The sequence below is a fragment of the Bos mutus genome, chromosome 7 (genome assembly GCF_027580195.1).
Source record: "Bos mutus isolate GX-2022 chromosome 7, NWIPB_WYAK_1.1, whole genome shotgun sequence".
In the NCBI taxonomy this organism is placed as follows: Eukaryota; Metazoa; Chordata; class Mammalia; order Artiodactyla; family Bovidae; genus Bos; species Bos mutus.
This window is the reverse complement of record NC_091623.1, coordinates 45,572,797-45,590,780: the sequence shown is the minus strand read 5'-3', so window position 1 is coordinate 45,590,780 and position 17,984 is coordinate 45,572,797. Positions and strand designations below refer to the sequence as shown.

The window sequence follows — 17,984 nt, the reverse complement described above, 5'->3', positions numbered from 1 at the left end:
TGTGGTCATGTATGGATGTGAGAGTTGGACTGTGAAGAAGGCTGAGCACTCAAGAATTGATGCCTTTGAACTGTGGTGTTGGAGAAGACTCTTGAGAGTCCCTTGGACTGCAAGGAGATCCAACCAGTCCATTCTGAAAGAGATCAGCCCTGGGATTTCTTTGGAGGGAATGATGCTAAAGCTGAAACTCCAGTACTTTGGCCACCTCATGTGAAGAGTTGACTCATTGGAAAAGACTCTGATGCTGGGAGGGATTGGGGGCAGGAGGAGAAGGGGACGACAGAGGATGAGATGGCTGGATGGCATCACTGACTCGATGGATGTGAGTCTGGGTGAACTCCGGGAGTTGGTGATGGACAGGGAGGTCTGGCGTGCTGCGATTCATGGGGTCGCAAGGAGTCGGACACGACTGAGCGACTGAACTGAACTGAACTGAAACTTCCCCACTAGTCGTTTGACTATCTTTGAACTGACGGAATAGACTATCTCTGAAACACTTCCCATGGCTCCTCAGTAGCCCAAAGATCCAGTCCCGCCTCCTTGCCCCAAAATTCTGGGACTCTTCGGCCTCCTTCGTCCACCTTTTATCCTGACTCGTCCAGTCTCTCCTTTTGGACCACCTTCTCGAAGAAGCCTTGTCTTACTGCCTTCTTCCCAAGGCAAGGTCCAGTGCCTCCTCTGGGCTTCTACAATCCTCACGATCATCCTCCCAGCCCTGACTCCATGGTGAACTGAGTCCAAATTGCCTGGGTATGAAGAAGCCCCACAAAACCCCACCCCCAGCCTACAGCCTGGATACAAGGACTTTTTGAGGAAGTACTCAGTAAGTTACAGAATATTATTACTCCAACAACACGGAGAAGGAAATGACAACCCACTCCAGTATACTTGCCTGGAAAATCCCATGGACAGAGAAGCCTGGCAGGCTATAGTCCATGGGGTTGCAAAGAGTCTGACTCGACTTAACAACTAAACCACCACCACCAACATAGCAAAGAAGAAATGAGCATCTCATTTTAAGGATGAATCTACTTTATTTTTGGCCACGCCACCCAGCATACAGGATTGAACCTGCCCCCGTGCAGTTGGGAAAGTTAAGAATCTTAACCACTTGGACTACCAGAGAAGTCCCTTTTTACAGGAACCAAAAGAACCTCAGAGGGCTAAGGTCTTGCTCCAGATCACAGTGCCCATACCCAAGGGGCATGTGGAGAGTTCAAACCCCTTCCACCGCTCACAAGCCTTCCTAGAACTTGTGGGAATTATGACATTTTATAAGACAAGTGAAAATTTGAACATTTATTAGATTTTTAACAACATAAAGGAATTGTTGACTTTTTTAAGCTGAGAAAAGTTTTGTTAATATGTATTAATGGAACCTTATTTTGGAGAGGTGCATTCTGAAATATTTAGATCTGCCTCACAGGAGAGGGCAGGACGAATTGTGAATTCAGCTATGTACGGGGTTACAAAAGTGTTCGCTGTACCATCTGTGGACTATTGCTCCAAAGTCTTCCTAATTCAAGAGCGTAAAAAGGCACTCTGGCAAGGTCTGACTTCCCATTCCCTCTTCGAGAAACCTAGAGAAGGATTCATGTCCGTCCCAGTAGTCCCTGCTCCCCAGTTCAGTTCAGTCGCTTAGTCGTGTCCGACTCTTTGCTCCCCAGCTCTCCACAAAAACAGCCGCAGACTAAGCGAGGGAAATGCTTTAATGGGGAGATCCAGCCGCCACGTCGCACTCCTCAATGGCTCAATGATTTTCGACCCTTGTGCATGCGGCGAAGAATGACCTGGACGCCGTTTGGCGTGCTCAAGCGCCGGATCCAACCATGCTTATTCTTGCGTTTGATGTTGCTTGGCTGATACTCGTTCCCGCGCGTCCTGCCCCTGGTCTGCTGAATGACGGGGAGTCTCCGGGTGTCGGGGAGCCCCAGCCAGGCCCGGGAACCCTGGAGCCACCTGCGGGAGCAGAGAGACGGAGAGAAAGGTCAGAGGGGGCGCTGTGTGACTTCCGCGTGGAGCTCAAAGCCGGGAGGGAGCCTGAAAGGAAAAGGTACTCGAGGAGTTCGCAGGGCACTGGAAGGTCATGCGACTGGTAAATACCTGGAGGCAGCCCTCGACGCCGCTCTTACTCCCAGATTTGAGAAGCTGTCCCCATGAAGACTCACCTGCCACCCAGCAGCCCCGCTGACCTACTGACGGGGCCCAACAGGCAACCGACCGATCCGACCGAGAAAGCCATGTTCAGCCGCAGCACGCCGTCAGTTTCCAGCTATTCCGCAGCCTATAGGCTCCGCAGCTGCGGAACGAGGGCTTCTGGGAAATGTAGTTTCTTCTACAGCGGAGCCCACATTTCCTGGGCATTGTTGTAGTTCTACGTAGACGCAACGCACCTCTGGCGTGAGCGTCCTTGCCCTCAGGAGAGTGTAGTTCTTCTTCTGGACCAGCAGGCGGCAGGCGAACGGCGCCTTCTCCGCATGCGCTTGCCTACAAAACATTATTTCCCTGGGTCTGCTGGGAGTTGTAGTTTCTTCTCTGGTAGACCTGCAGAGGGTGCCCGGGGGCGACGGTGGCGCAGCTGGTGGCAGCCTCAGGAAACGGCTGGTTCAATCTCCCACCCCCAGAGGGAGCAAGGCAGATGGCGCACAGCTGGCTGGCAGCTTTCCTTTCGCCTCAGCCAAGTCTCCGCCCCTTGGCGGGGAGCCCAGGAGGTCTGAGATGGAGTTGGCTGGATGTCCTTGGGGTGGTCATTCAGTTTCTCAATCTGCAGAACTCAAGGATTGCAGGCTTGCCCTTGGTGGTGTCCCCTTTCAGTCTCTATTTTTCTAATACTCGTACCTGAGCTCTTTCCCTTCTTACGTACCCTCTATGGCGCCTTATTGCCCCAGGGAAAATATTTGACAGGCATTTGAAGCCTGCCTTCGACATACACACACACCCTCCCTCCTTTGCTTGGTGCTCTCCTGTTCATCTTTTAAAAATCCTCTTCAGATACTCTCCTTTCCCCGACTCCAGTCCCTCCCTCTGGTCCAACCCGCCCCCGCCCCGCAGCATCACCCACCTTGGGGAGGGGGCGGGGAATTTTTTTTCTGCATGAATAAAACTGTAGTCTCCCAGGAGCACCCTGAGTGGGCAAGAGTGGGTGGCTGGACCTAATCCAGCTCCGGCAGCAAATTCCAGGGGATAGGAGTGGGCAAGGGATGGTTAACCCCTTGTCATCTGAAGCCCATCCTACCTCCACCATCATTTAGCAAACCACTACAATACGACAGCAGTACAATAATAATGTCAATAACATATGGAGCACTTTCCTCGCTAAGAGTTTTAACACATGCGGGAGAGGGAATTAATTTCATAAAGAAATAAATGGAGTCTCAGGGAAGGGACTTGCCCAAGGTCATATATCAGCAAACGGCAGAAGCTGAATTTGAATTGTGGGCTCTCTGGCTCCAGCTGGGACCAGAGTCACCAGTTAAATTGACTAACAGTTAAAATGGCCTATCTGTGAAACTAATTCCTAATAGCTCCAAGATACCTGTTTAATGGTTTAAAGAACAACTATTTGCAGGACTTGGAGTCACACAGCCGTAGTCCCAAGTCCCATCTCTGCTCCTCCAGCTTACTTTGTGACCTTGTGCCCTTTATGAGCCTGTTTCCTCGCCTTTTGCAATTTCCTTTGCAAATGGCAAAGATCTGCGATATTGTAGAAAGAAAAGGTGAGCTTAGAGAAAGGGGCATTGGGGCGACGTGTAGAGGAGACAGGCCAGTACGGAGGCTGAGGCTGGCCGAGGAAATCCTCTTTGCAGCGAGGAGGGCTCCGGTTGCTACCTCCCAGGGGCCCGGAAGTCCTCAGTTTCCGACCCCTTCTCGGCGTTGGACCAGGCCCAATCTCTCCTTCCACCTCGGTAAACCCCTGAGCTGGGCGGGGCCGTTGCCCCAAGAGCCCGCCCTAATCCCGGAGCTTCCGAGTCTGATTGGCAGTCTAACTAGGCCAGGTCACTACGCAGCTGCGATTGGCCGAGACGCCAGTCAGTCGGCTCACGGTCCCGCCCGGGGAGACACTTAAAGGGCCGGCTTGCTTGGAGGTAGCGGGATGTCCCCGTGCTGACCGCCCCGGGCCCGTGCCAGCCCGCTTAGACGTGCCCGGGCAGACCCCGCGCCACCATGTAAACGGCGCCTGCAGGCGGACGCTGGCTTCTCTGCCCGGGACCCCTCTGCCCTGCCCCGGGTCCCAGGGCCCTCGATGAGGTGAGCAGGGAGAGGACCGTGGGAAAGGGACATTGAGGCCCCTAGATCTTTCACTTTGGAGGGGGTGTCCACAAAGCCCGCCCTCGGGCTCTTAGAAAGCCGCGGTGCCCCAGTGGCCTCGATCCCGCCACAGGGCTGACGGGCACCCAGGAGCTGAGGGCCTGGCTCTGTGGAAGGGGGCTGGCATGGCGCATTTGCGCCCCCCCTTCGCAATTCCGGGTTGGAACCCCGCCGGAGGCGGGGGGTGCGGCCTGTTCCCCCTCCACCAGCAAGTATGGGCTACCGCAGGCTGGAATTTCGGCGTTCATTATCCCCGCGGAGCCCAGGATGGGGACGGGGAAGGGTTGGTCCCATCATCAGGGCCTAAACAATGTGGGTGCGCTGCACGAGTATCCCCCTCGAGTTATGTAACTGCCTGCAGTTGCCATGGCCACGGCGGGGCGGGGGGTGGCCCAGGGAGCGGGAATGGAGGCCTGGAGGCCCCCAGCCAGGGCTCCATCCTCACCTCCACCACTGGAGGCTGTGTATCACATTCCCTAGAATCCAGGGTACTGACCAGTGGGGACATAGCAGCTTCTTTCCAGAGTGTCTGGGCCTCAGCTTGTTGGTCTGTGAAACAGACCCATTGCACCCATGATCTTAGGGAGCTGGGTAAGGCCTTCTGGAGCTCAGTCCTGAAACTCCTCTCCCAGGGACTTAACTTTAAGAAACCACGTTTAGAGGCCTGGGATGGGGGCTCATTGTTGGGATCTGCATATTTTTAAGGTATCTTTGGAGCCTTCAAGTTATGCTGGTTTAGTGAAAGTGAGTTAACAAAAGAGTGCATGAGTGAATGAATGGACAAATGAATGAACGGATTTAGGAAGGCATAAGTTATAAACCTGAGCTGGAGGGTCCTCAGGGATGGGTCACATTTGCCACAATGTCCCTTTCTCCAGGAAGCCCCCCAACCCCCAATTCTACCACCTTCCCCATGGATGCCTCTTGTTGTCAGCCATAGCCACAGCCTTCTCTTTGAGGTAGACTAGGCTGACCCACGGGGCTGGCTGACCACCACACAGGCACTGAACAGACAAAACATCTCAGTCCGTGCCTGGTTCTGACCACCCCTAAACTGGGGCCTAGACAGGGCCTCCCAGTGCAGCTCACCCACCCCAGATATAGAGAGTGGGTAGTGTGGGCATGAAGGGCTTCCTATTCAGACAGCCTCTGACCTGGCTGTCACCCCCACTCACAGGACACACCATGCTGACCGGCGTGACCGATGGGATCTTTTGCTGCCTGCTGGGCGCGCCACCCAATGCAGTAGGGCCACTGGAGAGCGTGGAGTCCAGCGATGGCTACACATTTGTGGAGGTCAAACCTGGCCGTGTGCTGCGGGTAAAGCATGCGGGACCCGCTCCGGCCCCGACCCCACCTCCGCCACTGTCGGACGCCGCCCAGGGGGACCAGTCCGGCTTGGTCCGCTGCCAGCGCAGAATCACCGTGTACCGCAATGGGCGGTTACTGGTGGAGAACCTGGGCCGGGCACCACGAGCTGACCTCCTGCACGGGCAGAATGGCTCCGGGGAGCCACCAGCCGCCCTTGAGGTAGAGCTGGCGGACCCAGCGGGCAGCGATGGCCGCTCGGTCCCAGGCAGTGCTGGGAGCGGCAGTGGTGGCCGGCGGCGGCGAGCCCGACGCCCCAAGCGGACCATCCACATTGACTGTGAGAAGCGCATCACCAGCTGTAAGGGCGCCCAGGCTGACGTGGTGCTCTTTTTCATCCACGGTGTCGGCGGTTCCCTGGCCATCTGGAAGGAACAGCTGGACTTCTTTGTGCGTCTGGGCTACGAGGTGGTGGCGCCTGACCTGGCCGGCCACGGGGCCAGCTCAGCGCCCCAAGTGGCCGCCGCCTACACCTTCTATGCACTGGCGGAGGACATGCGTGCAATCTTCAAGCGCTATGCCAAGAAGCGCAACGTGCTCATTGGGCATTCCTATGGGTGAGCCAATGCTGCGGTGGGGATGAGGGTGAGGGGTGGGGACTGGCAGGAACCACACCCACTCGCAAAATATTGATTTCCCTTTTTGAAAAATCCCACTAACATCTACAACACATGGACTCCTGCCACAAATACTGTTGTTTCACATTGTTTTAAAGCAGTGTCTCCATCCCTGAACTAGCATGATGGTCTAGTGATGACTGTGACAATCAAAAATGCCTGTAGATAGTGCCAAGGTCCTCTGCTGGGCAGAATCACCCCTAGCTGAAAACCACTGTCTTCTATTAAATTCAAGAATTGCTCTGGAGACCCAAAGGGCTCTAAGCAAAGACTAATTGGAATCTCATAACTTTTGTTTACAAGGGTACAGTTTACTTTAATTCACTCTTCCTTAAGGGCTTCCCAGGTGGCATTAGTGGTAAAGAACCCTGGCTGCCAATGCAGGAGAGACTCAGGTTCAATCCCTGGCTTGGGAAGATCCCCTGGATGAGGGCATGGCAACCCACTCCAGTATTCTTGCCTGGAGAATCCTCCCAGACAGAGTAGCCTGGAGGGCTACAGTCCATAGAGGTGCAAAGAATCGGACATGACTGAAGTGACTTAATATGCATGTACTCTCCCTTAAAGGGGTGATAGATAATACCACCTGGGCATTTAGATGAGAGCCCACACCATGGAAGGCTCTGGGTCTTGGTGTCTGATCACTGCCAAGTGGTACCATTCTGTCCTTCACCTAGGATGAAAGGCAGGGTCTGATCAGCCAGCCAGGTTGAGAGCCATTGTTTTCGCGGTTGTAGTGCATGCAATTAGACAAGAAAAAGAAATGTTACATAAAAGAAAGGAAGGCCAGTAGCATAGCTCCTATTTGTTCATATGAAAACATACCCCAAAGCAGATGCTTACAATAATGACTCCTCCATTAAATGCACACCCATGTGTGGAAACCCCTGTGACCCCATAACAATCCTATGAGGTCAGCACAGTTTCTGTGTCACAGATGTGGAGATGATATGTCAGAGGGGTTAAGGAGTTTGCCCGAGGACACACAGTGAGTCACTGGCACAGTCAAGTCCATTTTGACTTCTGCTTGTATCCTGTTCCTCTTTTTAGCAGGAGTCGGCGAACTTTTTCTCAAAGGGCCAAAGAGTAAATACTTTAGGTTTGCAGGCCTTATGGTTGGTCTTTGTTGAAACTTCACAAGCCTACCACTCTAGAAGGAGGAAAGCAGACATAATTGTAAACAAATTTACAATTGTTTGGGTGTGGCTTTGTTCCAGTAAATCTTTATTTATAAGCTATTGTACACATTTACAGAATTTTAAAGTGAAGTTTAACAACAGAAACAAGCAGCTAGCCCTCAGGCCGTCATTTGCCTAAACCCTGCTTTCAGGGTAATGAGAGGTACCTGCACCCTTCCACCTTGCATAAAGCAGGCAGATGAGACAAACCCAGAGGCCAATAAGAGAAGATCCTTAAAGGGAAGGTGAAGTGAAAATGAAAGTTGTTCAACGGTGTCCGACACTTAGTGACCCCATGGACTATATAGTCCATGGAATTCTCCAGGCCAGAATACTGGAGTGGGTAGCCTTTCCCTTCTCCAGGGGATCTTCCCAACTCAGGGATCGAACCCAGGTCTCCCGCATTGCAGGAGGATTCTTTACCAGCTGAGCCACAAGGGAAGCCCAAGAGTACTGGAGTGGGTAGCCTATCCTTCTCCAGCAGATCTTTCCAACCCAGGAATTAAACCGGGGTCTCCTGCATTGCAGGCAGATTTAAAGGGAAGGGATACACTGGAAACAGTGACATTCTCTGAGAAGCCAAAGGTTTTGTTTAATCAAATAGCTTTCCCAACACTTGACAATAAGTAATTCTTACCTCTTTGGGGGTTATGATGACTTTGAGGATCTGATAAAAGTTCTGTATTTGGATCCTTTCTCCAAAAGAAAAAAAAATCCACCTTCAACACACACACACACACACACACAGTCGCACAATTTCAGGGCATTTGGGTTGCCCCTCCCTTCCCTCACCCCCATTTGGTGCTCATGGACCCCACGGGAAGAATCTTGGCCATCAAGGACCTGCCTCTGGGTGAGGGGAGGGCATTCACCCTCTCGCTGCTTGTATCCTGCTGACCGCTGCCTTTCGACCCTCCCCCCCATCTGCCTGTGGGGCAGCGTCTCCTTCTGCACGTTCCTGGCGCACGAGTACCCAGACCTGGTGCACAAGGTGATCATGATCAACGGCGGCGGGCCCACGGCCCTGGAGCCCAGCCTCTGCTCTGTCTTCAACATGCCCACGTGCGTCCTGCACTGTTTGTCGCCCTGTCTGGCCTGGAGCTTCCTCAAGTGAGTGACCCGGCCCTGCCCCAACATCTCCCCAAGCTGGATGGGAGGGGAGGCTACATGGCTGGGGCTGGCATGCGGAGCACCGCTGGTGGCTGAGATGGCCTGAGGGCTCCAGCAGTGCTCCCCACCCACCCCCCACCCCCAGGGCCGGCTTTGCCCGCCAAGGGGCCAAAGAAAAGCAGCTGCTGAAGGAGGGCAACGCGTTCAACGTGTCTTCCTTTGTGCTTCGGGCCATGATGAGCGGCCAGTACTGGCCCGAGGGCGACGAGGTCTACCACGCTGAGCTCACCGTGCCGGTTTTGCTTGTCCATGGCATGCACGACAAGTTTGTGCCAGTGGAGGAAGACCAGCGCATGGCTGAGGTATGGCACCCCAGTCACCACACCCCTTAAATCCCCCCTGCACAGCGCAGGGGGACTCTGCTCTGTGCTCCAGCCCGAGGGGCATCAGAGCTTAGATTGAGGGTCAAAGGTGGAGTCCAGAAAGTGGGGCTGCCTGGGACAGGAGTTTGGATTATGTGCTGTCCCCTCTGCCTGCTAAAAGGCACCCTTCACCAGACCTCCCTGGCGGTCCAGTGGTTAGCACTTCACACTTCCACTGCAGGGGGCATGGGTTCGATCCTTCGTTGGGGAACTAGAATCCCACATGCCATGTGGTGTGGCCCAAAAGAAAAAAAAGGCACTCTTCACAGCTGGGATTTGTGATGGGCAACATAATCCTGCAAGAGAGTGAGTGGGAGTCTTTAGATCAGAGTCCCCAGAAAGGGTCTTAGGATCCTTAGTGCTTAGAATAGCTCTGTACCATCGGTTCTTAACCAGGGATGATTCTGCCCCACAGGGGACACTTGAAAATGTCTGCAGACATGTCATGACCGTGGGCAAGGGAGGTGCTTCTGGAACCTGGTGGGTGGAGGCCAGGGATGCTCTTCAGTTATCTATAGGGAGCAAGACAGCCCCACTGCAGAAAATGACCCAATGCCAAGTGTCTATCCTGTGGAGATTGAGAAACCCGACCTTAGCATGAGAGACTGTCCGTCTGTCACTCTCAGTGAGTTCCCACTGAGATGACTTTGCTCCCTAGAGATATTTGGCAATGTCTGGTTTTATTTTAATTTTATTATTATTTTATTTTTGACCATGCCATGCAACTTGTGGGATATTAGTTCCCCAACCAGGGATTGAACCTGAGCCCTCAGTAGTGAGAATGCAGAGTCCTACCCACTGGACCACCAGGGAATTCCCTGGAGAGATTTTTGTCACACTGTGGTGGGGGAGTGGGATGCTGCAGCTGGCATCTAGTGGATTGAAGCTAGGGATGCTGTTCAACATCCTATAGTCCTCATCTCAGAGAATGATCCCGCCCCAAATGCCATGAGTGCCCAAGTTGAAAAATCCTGCTCTGGACATATTGTAGGCACTTAAGAAAGGCAAAATGAATGAATACTGAATTAGGCCCCAGCAGGGTGACAGGCCAAGCTTCATAGGCGGCACTTGTGGTAAAGAACTTGCCTGCCAGGAGACTTAAGAGACACCAGTTCGATCCCTGGGTCAGGAAGATCCCCTGGAGGAGGGTATGGCAACCTGTTCCAGTATTCTTGCCTGGAGAATCCCATGAACAGAGGAGCCTGGCGGGCTATAGCCCATAGAGTAGCAGAGAGTCAGATAGGACTGAAGCGACTTAAAACGCATGGAGGGTGACAGGCCATCCTTTAGCTCCCCCTTATATGGAAAAGAAGGAATATAGGGTAGATTGCAAGAAGGACTTCCTGATGCTGCAGGCCATACATAGATAGGGGTTGAGCGGCCCTGAGCTCCCGGGTCCTGGCTCTAGCCACTCTGAGCTCGCCTCCTCTGCAGATCCTGCTCCTGGCCTTCCTGAAGCTCATCGATGAAGGCAGTCACATGGTGATGCTGGAGTGTCCGGAGACCGTCAACACGCTGCTCCACGAATTCCTGCTCTGGGAGCCCGAGCCCTCGCCCAAGGCCCTGCCCGAGCCCCTGCCTGCGCCCCCAGAGGAAAAGAAGTAGCCACTGAGCTGGCCGGGTATCTCTTAGTGAGCCGAAGAACGGGAGGAAGAGTCCTGAACCGGCTTGGGTCCTGCAGCACGGACCAGGTGGGCGGGCCATTCGCTCCAGTGGGCGGGGTCAGGTCAGGGAGACGCCCCCTGGCCGGCTGGGCCGGACGATGCGGCATTCGTGGGAGCCAAGTGGACACACTTGGATTCTGCTAGTCCTGTGGGGCCCATCGGTGTTTCGGGGCCGCAGCAGTGACCCCCGCGGAGGGTGACCTTGTACAGAAGCCCCCTCCCCCACAATGCCAGGGCCGAGGCAGGCCGCCACCCCGCTGTCTTCCGTGTCCACCGTGCTTGATCCTAGGACCCACGAGCCCCACGGGGACTCTCGGGACCCCCGCCACAATGCCCGAGACCCCTGATCCCCCATTCCTTGGCGCTGGGAGCTATTGTTGCCCAAGTAGGGAGGGCTTGGGAGGGGGCTGGAGCCACCGAACCTGCACATCTCTTATTGTAACTCAATAAAAAGAAGTGACAATCTGAGCCTCCAGACTTGTGTTGGGTGACCACAGCATAGGGCCACCCTGAGCCTCAGTTTCCCCAGGTGTAGACTGAATTGACTCAAGTACCTCCCCTTCAGGGCTGACCCACAAAGACTTGAGGGTGTAGGTGGTCCAGGCTTGCTTTCCGAGTTCACCTCCCTTCTCAAAACACAGGGCCTGCTTGGGCAGCATTCCCGGAGCAGAAGACAGTCCCTGGAGAGGAGGAGAACCAACTGAGGTTGATGCTAAAGTTGAGATAAGGCTCAGTGGCCATTGCATCTGAATAGTGTAGCCATAATGGAGTGTCAGCTGTATGCAAAGCCCTATACTGAGTGCCTGATACCCATGGATTCATTGAATCCTCTACCTCACACCATACAGCAAGTTAGTACCTCTTTACTGTCCCATTTCATCTTATAACTTGGTTTTGGGTTCCTTTTGTCACAAAGACGATTTTTATTTTGAATCTATTTTTTGAATCCAGATTTCTCTGGATTTCTCTGCTCCATGGCCATCTATATTTTATTCTTAAAAAATATATATATATATATATATATATTTATTTATTTATTTATTTATTTGGCTGCACTGGGTCTTAGTTGAGGCATGTGGGAATCTAGTTCCTTGACCAGGGATGGAAGCCAGGCCCCCTGCATTGGGAGGGTGCAGTCTTAGCCACTGGACCACCAGGGAAGTCCCTATATTTTATTCTAATAATGTATGTATATCTAGGCTTACCATGTCATTTGTGTGGGTGGTGGGAGGAGAGATTTGTCACCTCAGTTGTTGCACCTTTGATCCTTTCCCCCCTGGTTTGCAAGCCCACCTTTAGCTTAAACTGGGGGTCTTCACAGGGACACTGTTGTCAGTTGGTAAATTCTGGAGACATTTTTGATGACCACAACTTGGGGGGAGATGTTCCTGGCATCTTGTGTGTTAATCCCAGAAATGCTGCCTGACACCCTACAGAACACAGGACATCCCCCAGTGCAAGGAGCAACTTGGCCTCAAAATCAGTAGGGCCAAGGTCGGGATACACTGTGTTAGACAAATTCCATGTTTTGGAACTTTTTTGGGGGGATGGTGGGGAGGGATGTCTTTGGATTCTTTCTGTGTATTCTTGGGACATGACATGCTGTTTTAAAGGGGCACTCAGAGAGAGAGATGTCATCAGCTCGGTTGAAAGAGTAGAGCCCAGGCTCAAGCCAGAGGCAGGTAGTCTTAATTATTACAACAGCCAGAGTAGCCATGGGTTCAGCAGTGGAGGCCAGGAGGCAGATGGACGCTTACCCCGCCCCCCTGCAGGGCCTGGTTGGCAGAGCCACAATGACAGGCAGGTGATGAACCCAATGAGTCAGCGGATCACTTCTGAAAAATTTAAATGACCCGGCCAACACCTCCCTAGGATAGTAGCTTGGCATTTACTGAAGCTCTTTGTGTAAAGTCGAGGTTAATCTCATTTTATAGCTGAAGACACAGATTCAGAGAAGCAACACCAGGAGGTTCCAGTCACACAACGATCCCAAGGAGGGCTGGTGTCTCACACCCACACTGTGACGACTTCTCCAGCTCTCAGTTCAGTTCAGTTCAGTCACTCAGTCGTGTCCAACTCTTTGTGACCCCATGGACTGCAGCATGCCAGGCTTCCCTGTCCATCACCAACTCCCGGATCTTGCTCAAACTCACGTCCATAGAGTCGGTGATGCCATCCAACCATCTCATCCTTTGTCGTTCCCTTCTCCTGCCTTCAATCTTTCCCATTATTAGGGTCTTTTCCAATGAGTCAGTTCTTCGCATCAGGTGGCCAAAGTATTGGAGTTTCAGCTTCAGCATCAGTCCTTCCAATGAATCTCCAGCTCTACCCACCCCTCAACACACAACACACCCCTCAGGAACATCCTGCATGCCCCTGCAACCCCGTTCCACCAGAAACTTTCCACCTGGGCTGCAAGGTCATCTCTGGGTCAGTAGGACTCAGAGCCAAACACTTTACCCCATGACGGTTTAATCTGATTCCCTCAGTGACCCCCTGAGGTAGAATTTTGCACTTTCCTCATTGTGTACAACTTAGGAAATTGAGGCTCAGACAGAGAAATTACTGGTCCGAGGTCCCACAACTGGGAAGCAGCAACACTTGACTCTTGAGCTGGGCAGATTTCCTGCATATAGCTCAGGAACACCTAGCACAACCTACACCGTGGGTCCTCTGTATCAGGGAGATAAAAATGGTCACTTGTTTGCCCAGATAGGACCAAACTGCCAAAGCACTGACATGTTTCAAAGCACCATGTTCCAAAGAACCTTCTGGTCTACTTGTTCTTTTCCCACATCCCCTTATTCTCCTCCCATGACAGGGAGCTCACTATCTATCCAGCAGTTCCATCTGTAATAAAGTCCTCCCTTACCCCAAGGAGGAGATCTGTCTTGCTGCTCCCTTACCAGCCTTCTGGAGCTGGAGATGGGGGGTGGGGATGGGGGGCTGCTCTCAATGCAGGGGCAGCTGAAACATTCAAACACCTTGATCTCTACTTAGGTTACATGGCCAATTCCCTAGTGCTCAGGCACAAGCCTAGATGTCCTGGGGCCGTAGCTCTCGCTCACCCTCAGCCAGAAAGACAAGGAGGGCACGATGCAGCAGATGTACCCCCAGGCGGCAGCGCCGGGTCAGGGGCCAGTCAGCCACCACTCCATAGCAGTGTCCTTGCTTCTGGTTAGTCAGCATCTGGATTCCTGGGGAGATTAGGAATAAGGTCATGAAGGCAGCCTCCTGGAACTGCTGGCAGAAGTTTGTGCCAGGGAACCCACTGGGTACTGCCCTCAAGCAGGGATAAACCAATGGAGTAAAATATGTGCACATGCTGGTACATAGTTGGTGCTCAATAATTGCTCATTAGCTGACTGGACAGCTGTGATGGGGAAGGGGTCAGGGAATCAGTAGATCAAGTGCCCTTCCTGTGACCCCACCCCTACCCCACAAGCCAGGCACCTACCTAGAGCATCCACAAGACATGCTTCTCGAGTGTAAGCCTCTGCAGGGACCACATGCTGGAAGCAATGCAGGGAAACAATGCCACGACCAGTGGCCCAGATGTCCAAGATCCGGCGTACCTTGGGACAGGCCTGGAGGCAGCCAGGGCAGGGTCAGAGGTTTGCCCCACAATTCCCTCTACCTGCCCTTAGCTGGGCCACCCCTGCCACAAACCTGCTACTCATCCTCATACCTGTTTTCCTGGCCGTCTTCGGTGGCTAAGGGCCTCCCAGAGGTGAACGTCTGGCCGGGCCCGTGTTCCCTTGCCCACATAGAAGATGGCCTGGACAAAAATCCGAAGGCATTCAGCCAGAGTCATTGAGAAGGCTCGGGCTGGCAGGTCCTGAGTCTTCCTAGATGAAATAGATGGCTCAGAGAGGGAAAAGTGACGAGAGTTGCCCCAGAGATAGTCCTTAATGACACAGAGCAAACTGAACCCATGTCCAGTGACCCCTTTTATAAAAGGCAGGGTGGGTAGCTGATCCCCAAGGACACTCAGCAGCTTGACGTGGATCCAATTGCCTTTTACTGATAAGAAACTGATGACCAGAGAGGGCCAGTTCCCTTCCTAAAGACACACAGCAGGACTTCCCTGGTAATACAGTGGATAAGCATCTACCTGCCGGTGCAGGGGACATGGACACAGGTTTGATTCCTGGTCTGGGAAGATTCCACATGCTGCGGAGCAACTAATCCTGGGGACCACAGCTACTGAAGCCTACAAGCTCTAGGGCCTGTGGGCCACAATTACTGAGCTTGTGTGCCCCAACTACTGAAGTCGCATGCCCTAGAGCCCACACGGCCCCAACTGTTGAGCCCGCATGCTCCAACTACTGAAGCCCTTGTGCCTAGAGCCTGTGCTCTACAAGAAGAGCACCCACTGCCACGAGAAGCCTGCGCGCTGCAATGGAGAGTAGCCCTGGCTTGCCACAACTAGAGAGAGCCCGCCTGCAGCAAAGAAGACCCAGTGTAGCCAAAAATAAATTAAAAAAAAAGAAAAGACACAGAGCAGGTAAGAACCAATCTCAGAATGTTCCAGCTCCCACTTCTGAGTCATTTCTGCTCCAAGTACCTGGGGTCCAGCAGCAGATATGTGAAGCTGGACTTCACGACCCCCTCCCGCCACCGTCTGGTGGGGTCTGGCCGCTTGAACTGCTGGGCAAGTGCATCTTCATCGGCTTGGGCATCTGGGATACGGCCTGTCCGCAGGGCTTCGGCCAGCTCTGGGCTGTGCCCTGAAAAGTCTGGGCCTGGGAAGGGAAACTGGGTCAAGAAAGACAAAGGAAAGAGTGGTTCCCAGAGATGAAGGGAGAAGTAGGTTGCACTCAGAGCCAAGGGATCTTGGAAGATTCCCGGAGACTCCTTGAACTCTGGATACTCACTAGGAGCAGCCTGGGCTTCTTTCAGCTGTCGGAGGTAGCGTGGCCGGGTGAAGGATGTGATGGGACCCGGGCTCTTGCCAAGCGCCCGGAGCCCTTGCAGCAGCTCCAGGTCAGACATGGTAGGGTCCGGTGGACACTGATCAGAGGGGCTGGGGTCCCTGCCCACTGTGGCGCTCGCCTCATCCTCTGTCAGCCAGAGGGCAGCCAAATCACTGTCGGGGGATAGCTGGTCCTCTCTTGTGATGTGGGTGTCAGAAGGTCCAGGCAGCAGTTCCCAAGGGGGACTATGGGTTGGGCTCCTGTCTGGGAAGAACTTGGGGGAGGGGGAATCATCTGGCAAGGTCAGAGTCAGGGCCTGCAGATGGGCATTTAGTTCTGCCTCCCTGTCCTCCATGAGGGGTTGATGCGCCAGCTGTAGGGTACCCAAAGACCTTGGCACCCTCTGGGAGAGTCGGACACCAGCCCAGGGGGAGGTGTGGCCAGTTAGGTCCTCAGCTCCTGAGGCCTCAACAGCGGTGACAAAGGAGGTCACCGAGCTGCAGTCCCAGCGCCCCAGGGGGGACTCCAATCCACCATCTGTGTCAGCAGTCTCAGGGTGGGCAAGCAGGCCGGGGGGTCCAGGGCCAGCCTCCAGGCTCACGTCCTTGCCGTCACCTGTGCCCAGTGTTGTAGAGTTCAGCATCACATTAGGAGGACCGGAGGGGCTGGTATCCAGCCTTTTTTCACAAGGGCCTGGGCCTGGAGCAGGGGGTAAGAGGGAAGTCAGAAAGGAGGGGAAAAGGAAGTGAGAGACAAAGATCAACGTCAGATCGGACAGAAACAGGAGGGTGCAATCACAAAGAGGAAGGAGCGAGGCAGAGGCAGAGACTGACCAGAGCCCCTGGTGGTGAAACCCTGGGCATTAGACGCAGAGATCTGCAAAGTTATATCAGAGGCTAAACACTCCCAGCCGCCCAGATACCACTCACCTCCAGGCTCTGGCTCGGGTTCTGGCTTCCGGGAGCCTTTCCAGGTCCGGGTTGGGGTCCTGGTCCGAGTCTGCAGCTCCCGAAGCAGACGGGCACAGTTCTGGTGCCCCTGCTGCTCCGCCAGGTCCAGAGGCAGGAATCCGTCCTGCAGGGGTGTGGTCAGTAGGGGGCGCCCCCTTCCCTCCCTCTCTTTCTCCTTTCCTTCCTCTTTCCCTCCGGGTTTGCCTTGTTACAGACTGCGATGGGGCCCCCTACCTGGTCGCGGAGCGCGGGGTCCGCTCCCTGGCTCAGCAGCAGTTCCAGGCCCCGGCGACAGCCCCAGGCAGCGGCCACATGCAGCGGTGTCAGTGCCTCGGCCGATCTAGGGCATGAGCGGAGGAAGGGGTCAGTGAAGTATCTCCATCTCCGGGTCCGGGAGCCGTGGCTCTCAGCCCTCCATCTCTGCCCTCCAGCCTGAGATGCCACCCTTCGAACCTGCGCCCTCGAGCTGGGACCCAAACCTCTGCTCTCTGACTCTAGAGCTTCTACCGCCGGATCTGAAACTTTGATTCCCATTTTGACCCCGGCGCAATCTCATACCCTACCCTGGATCTGGTACCCTGCCTCTGCCCTTGGACCCTCAAGATCCCTCCCCAGATCCTCTAAGCTTCGCCCCCCCGGGGATTGAGTCCGCATCCTTGGACGCCGTCTTCAGGACTCCCAGGTCTGGTCCTCGTACTCGGGAGACAGCTCTCGTTCACGGAAGACCTACCCTGAGCCCACACCCGGCCTCACCGAGCGTTGGGGTCCCCGCCTCGGCGCAGCAGGGCCTCGAGGCAACACAGACTCCGTAGGTGCTGGGCTCTGGCCGCCAGGTGCATGGCCGCCGCGCCATCCTCGAGTACCAGATTGGGGTCGGCACCGCGGCGCAGCAACTCCTCCACAGATCTAGGGATAGAAGGTCAGAGTGGACCTTGACACTCGCCCCCTACCCCCACCCCTGGCCCGCCCACCCAGGCCCTGCCCTCACCGCAACTCCTCCTCCTGCAGCGCCGTCCGCAGCCGCCGCGCCAAACCTACAGCTGGGCCCATGCCCCGGCTGTCCCCTTGGGGCAGCCACCTGGTCACGCCGCCTGCCGGTTTCCAACTTCCCGCGGCGCCCTTGTGCGCACGCGCCGCTCCGCCCCTCGGCTCCTTTCTCCGCGCCTTGGTGCAGTGCAGCGACCCCAGCCAGGCTGACCGGCGCCGCATTGTCGCCCACATCGAGGGTCGGGAGCTTTAGTGCTGGTCCGAGCCCGCGACACCGAGTAGTGCCCAGGGCCAAGTGATGTTTGCTCAGGGCCAAATAATGTTTGGGGCCTCCGATAAGGGCCCGGGAGGGTGGAGGTCGCCATGTGTGCCCTATCTCTCAAAACGGTGTAAACAAGAACACACCCTGTTGGAGGGGGTGGAGCTACGATCCCCGGGACCCGGCGGTGCCCACAGGGTACCGA

The 17,984-nt window shown here is 54.6% G+C and overlaps 3 protein-coding genes across 3 annotated transcripts; 1 reads left to right on the top strand and 2 right to left on the bottom strand.

Annotated features, from left to right (window-relative positions):
* Nucleotides 1-1,284: 1,284 nt before the first annotated feature.
* MRPL34 (mitochondrial ribosomal protein L34) lies at nt 1,285-2,399 on the bottom strand. The gene is made up of 2 exons (XM_005909773.3): nt 2,169-2,399; nt 1,285-1,959 (listed from the first exon to the last, which is right to left on the bottom strand). The coding sequence occupies exons 1-2, from the start codon at nt 2,240-2,242 to the stop codon at nt 1,743-1,745; spliced, it is 291 nt and encodes a 96-aa protein (XP_005909835.1). The 5' UTR covers nt 2,243-2,399; the 3' UTR covers nt 1,285-1,742.
* Nucleotides 2,400-4,045: 1,646 nt separating this feature from the next.
* ABHD8 (abhydrolase domain containing 8) lies at nt 4,046-11,135 on the top strand. Its single transcript, XM_005909774.3, has 5 exons — nt 4,046-4,248; nt 5,486-6,233; nt 8,411-8,581; nt 8,727-8,943; nt 10,438-11,135. The coding sequence occupies exons 2-5, from the start codon at nt 5,494-5,496 to the stop codon at nt 10,606-10,608; spliced, it is 1,299 nt and encodes a 432-aa protein (XP_005909836.1). The 5' UTR covers nt 4,046-4,248; nt 5,486-5,493; the 3' UTR covers nt 10,609-11,135.
* A 608-nt stretch (nt 11,136-11,743) lies between these two features.
* On the bottom strand, nt 11,744-17,741 carry ANKLE1 (ankyrin repeat and LEM domain containing 1). Its single transcript, XM_070373270.1, has 9 exons — nt 17,522-17,741; nt 17,287-17,439; nt 16,768-16,873; nt 16,513-16,657; nt 15,545-16,282; nt 15,235-15,412; nt 14,356-14,515; nt 14,125-14,254; nt 11,744-13,864 (listed from the first exon to the last, which is right to left on the bottom strand). Exons 1-9 carry the CDS (start codon nt 17,581-17,583, stop codon nt 13,704-13,706), a joined length of 1,833 nt encoding a protein of 610 aa, XP_070229371.1. The 5' UTR covers nt 17,584-17,741; the 3' UTR covers nt 11,744-13,703.
* Between the last annotated feature and the right edge of the window lie 243 nt (nt 17,742-17,984).